Source organism: Larimichthys crocea, chromosome XIII (assembly GCF_000972845.2).
Source record: "Larimichthys crocea isolate SSNF chromosome XIII, L_crocea_2.0, whole genome shotgun sequence".
NCBI classification, from domain to species: Eukaryota; Metazoa; Chordata; class Actinopteri; family Sciaenidae; genus Larimichthys; species Larimichthys crocea.
In genome coordinates, this window is record NC_040023.1 from 9299326 (window position 1) to 9309075 (window position 9750).

The 9750-nt window shown below is 41.2% G+C and overlaps 1 protein-coding gene across 2 annotated transcripts; it reads right to left on the reverse strand.

Annotated features, from left to right (window-relative positions):
* Positions 1-1478: 1478 nt before the first annotated feature.
* LOC104924405 (serine/threonine-protein kinase SBK2-like) lies at positions 1479-8185 on the reverse strand. 2 transcript variants are annotated; one of them, XM_019254523.2, is made up of 5 exons: positions 7566-8185; positions 3833-3977; positions 3554-3756; positions 3083-3244; positions 1479-2958 (listed from the first exon to the last, which is right to left on the reverse strand). In XM_019254523.2, exons 1-5 carry the CDS (start codon positions 7569-7571, stop codon positions 2356-2358), a joined length of 1119 nt encoding a protein of 372 aa, XP_019110068.1. In that variant the 5' UTR covers positions 7572-8185; the 3' UTR covers positions 1479-2355. The 2 variants fall into 2 exon arrangements, with proteins under 2 accessions (XP_019110068.1, XP_027142714.1); XM_027286913.1 differs by lacking the exon at positions 7566-8185 and adding an exon at positions 7387-7491.
* Between the last annotated feature and the right edge of the window lie 1565 nt (positions 8186-9750).

The following is a 9750-nucleotide window of genomic DNA, read 5'->3' on the forward strand; positions in this document are numbered from 1 at the left end:
CAGAAGTGTCAAAGATGTGTTTTCTGGAAAACAAATCATACAGTATCCGCCCCGGACAGAAGTCCGAGTACATAAACCTATGTAAACAAAGTAGCTAGCAGGAGAGAGCGTTTCAAAGTTTGCCAAATGACTCAGAGGAAACAGCAAGCTGCATTGAGGGTTTTTTTGCTCACGATCTGTAGAGTTTGGTTAGATAACTAGCGTGCAAACTTGTGATTATGACCTGGCTTGAATTAATCCATGTACAAAGTCCTGGCACAGTCGCACAGTGCTCCGGGAAAACCCGACGTTATACATCCAAAAAGCTGCAACGCTATATCACCTGGTCACGTTATTATTGTCAACTAAAATGGTCGTAATTCTGCACTGATGAACCCTAAAATACTGAACTGGATTTTGTGTATTCTGCACACCATGTGCAATAATCCAGTGCTATTTCTGGTCTGATCACCTGCTTATGTGATTTCTTTTAAAGAGCGATGTTTATAGATCTGTCAGAGATCCATGCTCGCCATCATCATTAGTGTTCCGCGTGCTGAAATCCGTCGGCGTCTGTGTCCAGCTGATCGTACTGGCATAAGAAACAGCGTGTGACTTAACTGGACTGCGAGGTTGAGGGGTCGGCGCTGCAGGACGCGGCACATACATGGTGCTGAAAGGTCGTAGTGTCGAATTTACGACCTCAGATCTATTTTTGAAAACATCTGGGGAAGCTCTCCAGATGGTCCTCACTGTGTGTGTGTGTGTGTCTGCGTGCACTTGTTCATGAGTGCATGTGATCTATTTGCATTGGTGTATAATTTTACGAGGACATTACTGAGAAATAAGCCGTGCCATGTTTTTTTTTTTTTAAGGTCAACATACTAAAAATCTGTTTGAAATCAATCTATTTGCAGATTTTTATTCTTGAATCTGATTTATTGTGCCATTAAACCATTTTTGGTTTACAAAAACAATTTTATTCCATTTGAATTATACATTATAAACTGCAAATGTCATAATTCTTGAAAGGTATTACAAGATTTATATGTAATATTGAATTTAATACATCAAATCTTAATTAATACATGTGCAGTGTACATTTATTACACAAAACAAGACAAGATACAATTCTGTAATCATGTATTACGTGCAGCAGCAGCAATGAAAAACGTATGTCCAGTTGTTTACAGTGCTACATACATGCTACTAAAATTTGATTCCATTTGAATGTTACGTAACACATCAAATCCTGATTTAATATATTAAATTTCATACATTCGTAGTGCAGATTTAATACACAGAACAAGAGAAGTTAGTGTACATCAAGTGCTAACGTGCTAGAAACAAAACTCGCGTTAGCTGAACGTTCTTATGTTTACAGTGCTACAAACATGCTACAAAAATTTTATTCCATTTGAATGATATTTTCTACAAATGTACAGTTACATAAATAAACAAGTATTTGACATTGTGCACTTGCATTGTGTCAGTAAAACCTCAAATGTGTTGCAAGTTGTAGTTGTGTTATTATGTACAAAGTGCTACAGCAACAACGAACAGCTTACATCAAGTGCTAACATATACAAAACTGCTGCTAGTGCAAAATATATGCAGCATATAAATATTTACTTCCAGGAACTGGCTCTACATACATGTACTTACTATTTCTGCCTTTTCAAAGCTGGGTTAAAAAGCTACTTTACATTTTTCTGACTATAAAAACTGGGCACTACAGTCAGATATATAGACCCAAATGTTTCATGTGTAGTTCTATAAATATTTTTAATTAATCAAAGGTGAGGGACCGATAATTTAATTGACTTCCAGAAACAAATAAAACCATAATTGAAACAACTGTTTAACTACCACAGTGCACAGACCGTTTCTCAAAATTCAAACCACATTTCCTATAAACCTTGTGGTTTTCATTTAACAAAGGGGATTTTTTTTTCTCCCGCCTGTTTGAAGTGGAAACGTGTGGGAAGTGATTTTCCCATCAGCGTCACACTCCAACAAACCACTTGCCATCAGTAGCTCTTAAAACTTAAGCAACATTTTTAAAACAAAATGTAGAGGCTCACAGACCTTCAGGTAATGGACTCCCTTTGTTTCCTTGCAACGAATAAATAAAACACTTGTCTTGTTTTGCATGATCAACTGTCCAAATTTCATAGATATTCGGTTTAAAGTCATATAAAACAATGAAAAGCAGCAAATTCTTACATTTGAGAAGCTTGAACCAGCGAATGTTTATGTGTTTATCTACTCGTCTTATCACCACAGTGTCTTTCTGAGGCACAATAAAATATTTGTTGAACTATCTACAACTACAAATCGTCATGTAATAGATCACCAAACAGTTCATAAATCTCCTTATCGCTCTCCTCTCCCCTCCATCTCCTTCAGTTTCTTGATGGCTCCTTTCCCGCTGCTTTTCTTTCGCTCCTTCTCCAACCTCGCCCTCTCCTTCTCCATCACCCAGTCCCCTCCGAGGAAACTCAGCCCGTCATCAGGCCGTCCACGAAATTTCGGCCTCGGGTCGAGTAGCGACTGGAAGAAGGAGCAGGCCAGCGGGGTGAAACACGCAAACTGGGGCGCGATGGGAGGGTGATCTTTCTTTCCAAGTTCGGCTTCACTCTCATCCTGCGGCTCTGCCCACACATCCAGCTCGTCATTAGGGCCTTTTGCTCTCTCAAACCATTCCTGATATTTTAGGTATGAGTGGCAGTCACTGGCTGTTTCAGCCCACGGATGGCTGCCAGTGAGCATGGCGTAAGTCAGGATCCCCAGTGCCCAACTGTCCGTGCTTGGCTCCACCGACACCCAAACTCTTGACTTCTTTTTCTTCTCTTCTTCCTCATCCTCATCATTCATGCTTTTCCAGCTGTCTGAATTTCCCCGAGCGATCTCCGCCTCAGGGGTGCAATAAGGAGAGCTGTACCAGACCTCCGGGACCCTGGTGCCCCTGGCCTTCACCTGGCGTAGAAACACAGTAAATATGTCCAATAAATACATCAATCCACCCCGACCTCATACTTGGTTAAATCAAAATAACAGGCTTCATTCAGTTGAGCAGTACAGTGCTCTGTTTTATACTGACCATGCCAAAGTCTCCTAGTTTGACCCAGCGGCAGGTGGAGTCACACAGGAAGACGTTCTCTGGTTTGACGTCTCTGTGGACAAAGCCAAGAGAGTGCAGGTGGGACAGAGCACCACAGAGCTGGGACACCACCCTCTGACAAGAGTCCTCCTCCATACCGACCTGGTGGACGATGAAAGGAGAAGATGTGGGATGTGTTAGACTGTGATCAGTAAAAAAGTCATTTGTACCATTAAAGCAGACAGTTTTCATGCAGCTTCATCTTTGATGTGTACATAGACAACTGTATCATCAGCGTACAGTCGGACATTATCATTAGAGCAAACCAGTGGTAGATTATCTATGTACAGGCTAAACAACAGTGGGACTAGAATAGATCCTTGCGGGACACCAGTGGAAGACTTGCATAGAGCATAGCCAAAATGAGATTATGGTTAATGGTAACCTACGCATCATCTGTTAACTGTATACCTCAGGCAAGATGACGTCGTAGAGATCGCCAAAGAGGCCTGCTTGTTGAGCGAACACATAGTGTGAAGGGGTGGAGTAGGCGATTCCCAGGGCCCTGGTCAGGGACGGGTGGGTACAAAACGACAGCGAGAGGTTATACTCCCTCAGGAAAGAGAAAAGACAGGTGGACTCACGAGGGAAGAACTTCAGAGCCATCGGAGTCCCTGGTGGATGCAAAGGAGAGGTATTAATGTAGGTGTTTTTCTTTGGTGTGTCGAGACCGTAATGAACAAGTGTTACCTCTCTTCCTGTGTACAGCCAGCATGACTTTGCCATACGAGCCTTCACCCAGGAGCTTTAGGATCTTGAAGTGCTCCGATGTGTCCATTGGTGTCAGAGACTGAGCCGTCAGATGGCACATCTCATCCAGAAGTTTAGTGGCAGCCTGGACACACAAACGCAGGAGTTGAAACATAACGAAGAACCAAACTAGACGAATGATTTGGGCTAAAACAAAAATAGACATGGCAAAATTAGGGTGCATCTTGGAAAAAATTACATTTAACCATCCGTCTATTTTACGTAACCACTCATCATCAGGGTATCAGGGTAGTAGGGGAATTGGAGTCAATCCCAGTTGACATTGTGCAGGGTACAGCCTGGACAAGTTGTCAGTTTATCACAGGGCTGACACATAGAGACAACCATTCACACTCACATTCACACCTATGGGCAATTTAGAGTCACCATTTAATCCAAAAATTTGCACGTCTTTGGACTCTGGGACTCTGGCTGCAGTAGAACTAATTTCCCATCTGCGGTGACAAACCCAATTTCTGCCTGGATTCTTGTATTTTTTCAGACATACGTTGAGTAAATGAAGTGCTTGTGATGGTTGTTTGGTTGCTGGGATCTGGGGAATGGTTCATTAGGAGTGATTGCTGGCACCTTGGTTGTCGTGACTGCTCACCTATAGGAAACTTCTTGGCGCAAAGTGACCCACTTCCTTTCATTTGATTGATCTTTAGACTGACTGAAATATTGTTGCTTATATTCTTGTTTTATTACTGCACAGTGAAATAATGCAAGCAGCAGAGATGATGGGATGTTGTTTTCACTGCTATATTTAAGATGAACAAACAACATTACACTGTTTTTAAGTGCTTCTTTTGCGAAGTGGAGTTCATTGCAGCTCTTTGGAATGTAACACAACTGTTGCCGTGATGATTGTCGTTATGGCGATGCTGGCAACACTGATCCACGGGTATAAACATGTCTGTTAATAGCTTCACGAAATCCTTGACACACACACACACACACACACTGATCTTTGTTTTGTCTGGTGGAACGTTGATGTTTCCACCACAGCTGGTACCCTCAGGTCTAGGCTGGGATTTGGTGTCACCGTATATTCAGACACTGGGCAGCTCATTACAGCTCATTAGAGAACAACTCTGAGCTGTGAATGTGCTGTACATAGATACCATGAATTTCTTCTGAGGCTTCATTCACAACTCCAAACACGAGGAGTCAGGGACTCGCTGCTTTCTAGGTGGGTTTATATCATTAAATGTGCAGATTTTTACAGCAAAAATGCCCAAAATGTAACATTTAAGATGTAAAACAAGCAGTTTGTGGACAGTTTAAACTGAAAGCTGCAACAAAAAACACCTTCAATTTACTGCTTTATGATTTCTAATGAGGAGGATGATATTATTTTGTGAAGTCACAGTTGGTGTCGAATCCATCATCACTATGTGTGAATACTTTATTGGTGTGGGTGGTTTGAGTGGAAACTGAACTCTAATCTCTGAGTGTTTATACCGTGCTCTTATTACGGAGCTATGCAGGTCTATCTGAGACTTTTTACCATCTTGAAATAATTGAGTCAACTATTTAGCAACTCAATTGGCAGATCAAATAAAAACAGTACTAGTTTAGCACATTTTTAGCATTGCTTGTAGCAATTTATTTGTTTATATCGAATGAAAACATGCAAACAGTAGCTTTAAGAGCTTTAGGGTCTTGATGCAAGATTTAAGGTCCAGTATGTAGGATTTAGTGGCTTCCAATGGTGTAATTACACATTGCCACCATCTTGCTATGGTGAAACGGTCTTTTCTAGAGCCAGTGTTTGATTTGGAAAACATAGTTTGTTTATTGTATTACATTTCTTGTATATTATGTAACTAGAGCTCCCTAGACAAACTGGACCTTTAAATGTCAAAAGAAATCTCTTTAAAATTTATCAAACTGAATCATGGGCAGAAGACGATTTTAGAGTGGAAGCCTCCGTGCCTATGATGCCAATGCTGAAGTGCCAAAAAACTGCAGTTCCTCAATCGTCCACTTGAGGCTGGCTCCAGAAGTGAGTCAGTCTCCATAAGTCCCCATGTTCAAATGTCCAACTTCACAGCAGAAATAAACATGTTTACAGCCTGGTACAAAAAACTGTGGGTGACGTCACGGATACATGGTCCATGTTTCATACAGTCTGTGGTTTTAACCAGTAGAGGGAGGCAGCTATGCACTTTTTTTAGCACAATATATCTTCAAATGCACTAAATCAATCAACAACACTCCTAAGTACTCGTACACACTGCCTGAAAGTTAGTTACTAACTTATGAAGTAGAAGAAATACACAGTTTTCACCGGACTATGATGAAAATGTAACACAAGCTTAAATCCACTTGCACATCCAGATTCCTGCTCACATAAGCGGAATAATTAAAACCTCACTAATGGCGTGAATAAAAGGAGGATTAGGAGTTAAGAGGGTATTCAGTGAGCAGCATAGCTGACGAGCTCGGAGCTGTAAGAGGAGGTGACACCGGTCTGAGCCAGACTCCGACAGCTTCTCTGAGGGACAAGGTTGGACCTAAATGTGTCAGAGATAAATGTCATGGTGACGTCCTCGACATGGAAATGGATCTCTGTGGACCACAAACACCGGCATGATGAATGACAAGATGTTCTGCCTATGTATGTGTGTTTGAGTCTGCTGGGATATACACACTTCTGTCAACACTGGCACACGCCCAGGAGTTAGCTCGACTTTTAAAATAGGATAGGAGAGGATCACGCATGTAATACGATCCGAAGAATATGTAATCTGTAAAATACATGCAGTAATTAATATGTGCGGCTTCACAGGAAGCTGGCTGCTTTTCAAAGAAGTCTTTTTAAAAGTGTTATTACAATCAAAGTTCAACAAGCTTCGCAATTATTAAACATTATCTGCGTGAAGAAAGCCACACCTGAAGAATGTCAACTATTTTTGTGACCTATAATCATTTTTCAAGTGTAAATATTTGAGAAGACGATAAATAAAAAGGTGTAAAACAACTTACAGTTCATGCATGTTCATATATTATGTTAAACAAGACATCAAAGCCTCAACAGACATGCCGACCAAGACATGCCGTTACAATTTAATTATTTAATATAATTTAATATAATTAATTATTTGACTTAGACAGAGTTAGAGCAGTCGGTAGAAGTCTTTCAAATGTTAAAATTTTGCTGCAACTTGAAAATATTCTTGTTAACCTTTAATTTAAACATTTATTTTCTTTTAAATTGTGACACAATAAAGCAACAAAATAAAATTATAGAATGAAATGATGATGAACATAATAGAAATGGAGATATCATAGAGTACAGGGCATGTAGTTAGTTAATTGCAATTAATGTATTTATGTGTCCAAAATCTGCTGCACTTTAATTATAATTTCTCTAAAATGTGTTAAAAATGCATAATATCATCATATATATATATATATGATATTATACATGTGATATTAAACTGTTTTTTAAAGTGTCAGTTCACTCAATCAAAAATTATTTCTTTTACCTTTCGCGGTATCTCTTCATGCAGAGGTGTGAGCACCACATGTTAAAGGTGAAGGCAGGAGAAGTTAATCTTCTAGAAGCTGCACAAATATCTCCAAAACTAAGAAAGCCGAGTGAACTGACTCTTTAATCTATGAAAACTTTCCTCGTGTTGCAGCAGTGCACCACGTTTAGACTTACTGTCATTTTGCAGCTGTGGTTCAGTTCGGCACCGTTAATCTTCAGAGACAGAAATCTATCTCAATCTAACATAAATCTTCATTTAGCAGGTGCACCAGTCAGGAAATCCTCTGCAGATCTTCATCAGCTCAGTCCACCTACAGCACAAAAAAAGCAGCAGCGTCCGTCTGAAGTCAGTGGAGGAACTCTCCCGAGCTGTCCGACAAACCCGTTGGAGGATTTCATGTCTGCTGCGGCTGCAACTTTTATCCCAAAGTGATCTGTCCTCACCTCCACTCCTCCCCTCTGGATCCTGAAGAGGATCACACGTGTGTGTGTGTGTGTGTGTGTGTTCTTCCTACTTTCCATCCATCATTTTTACATTCGATTCTTCTCTTCACACTTTACTTCTGTGCATGCTCTCGGAGGGAGAAATACGCTCTTTTATCTAAGACCAGCTTCAGTCAGTGTGAGGGCACTTTCAGGTCAACGTTTGGGATTGTTAGCGTCAAGTTAAATACAGATAAAAATGTGTTTGTGACACACAGTGGTGATCAGGGCGGCTTTTCATTGGCTTGATAACAGCTGAATCATGGAGTATGGAGGGCAAGCATGTGCATGTGGTATGATTAGCCAACAAAGAAGTGCCAAAAACTGCAGTTATATTGCCTGCTGGTTCTGGCACCACCGGCTCCACTCCCAGTCGGCATTCCCAACGGTCCAAAACACCTGTGGTACAAACACTAACACTCCCACTGGTCCTTTGAGCTCACAGTCAGACAGATTGGGCTAACAGTTTGCAGCCATTTACTTTACTGTCCATCAGGAAACTCCAAAAAAAAACAAAAAAAAAACATTTTCTTCATAAAATATGATCCAGTTTCACCAAAATCAGTGAACATTTTCTTCATAAAATATGATCCAGTTTCACCAAAATCAGTGAGATACTTACTTACTTAGTGCCGTAAAGTGTTACCCCGGAGCTCAAAGTTACATAGTTTGACACCATTCTCCTGACACTTGAATGCAGCTTCTTATGGTAGAAAATTAACACGTTGCTTTAACACGTGCTGGGAGATTGGAGTTACTTATTTGGTAATGACGCAAGTTAAAAATAAACCTGTAAACATATTGTTACATCACTTATTGTCCCGTCCCTCAGTATGTGTTGTGACATGATCCAGAGAAGCTGTTGATCGGTCAGTCAACAAATTATCACCTGTCGCTCTCATTCTCTGCGTACAAAACACGTCTTTCTTTCCCTTTCTCTATTTCCAGCCAACGCATTTTTCCTCTAAAACCCAAACCCCACGGGGGGTTGTAACACTCAGCTGCTAACAGCGACCACAGTCCTCACATACAACTGGAGGATCACTCAGACGTCCCCTGGAGGCCAGCATTACAGGGACTGTGTGTGTGAGATCATCTGTCTGTGGCCGCTTGTCAACACGCTGGCATTATGCAAGTCACTGTGTGTAACGTCAAAGCAGGCATACAGTTCTGCAGCTGAACAGAAGCGGTCTGTACATTCCCGTGAGTGTGTCACCCCGGCCTTTTAACTTCACCGCTTTATGAGTGTTTGCATTTCGGCAGCAGATGTGGAGTTTTACTAACGCCGTGATATTTGATAGAGCTGTTGCACGTAATGCTTTATTTTACACGTCTGTTATTTTTTAATAATCTCCTGAAAGAGGTGTGTAATTTGTTGTTTTTTTTTTACGATATGCACTTGCAGATAGCGCCATGAGCTAGTGTTCGCGTCTATGAACCCTGGGACCGAACGCAACCTCCAAAAGCCAGCGGCGGCCAGTCGGGCAGGGCTCCAGGAATCTTCAGGGCTGAGTCACTTTGGTTAAAACATCAGTTAGTGGTTCAGTACTTAGCAAACTCTCTCTCTATCAGGATGGTCCATAAATCACCGGTCATCGGTATTGTTGGTTTCAGAGCAAACACAACCTCTGAAACCAGTGGTGGTCCGACCGAGGTAGTTTTCTTTCCATTAGGAAAGTCTGTAAATCATCTTTTGGGCTGTGCTCGAACCCGATCTGGTGCGCCCGCTGAGCCTGGTTCTGTTGCCAGCTAACGTCAGATTCAGTTCGCAACAGTAAATTAGTGGCAACCAGCAACAGCCAGCAAAGTTTCAGTTTCACCAAAATCACTGAATAAAGTGTGTAAATGGGTGATTTTGTTAACCAGTCAACAGTCA

What these genes read in the sequence shown, in the direction of transcription:
- LOC104924405 (XM_019254523.2), bottom strand. An exon ending in ACGACGTCATCTTGCCTGAG is followed by an intron (nt 3,245 to 3,553) that starts GTATACAGTTAA and finishes ATCGTCCACCAG; the next exon opens with GTCGGTATGGAGGAGGACTC. An exon ending in AACTAGGAGACTTTGGCATG is followed by an intron (nt 2,959 to 3,082) that starts GTCAGTATAAAA and finishes TTTCTACGCCAG; the next exon opens with GTGAAGGCCAGGGGCACCAG.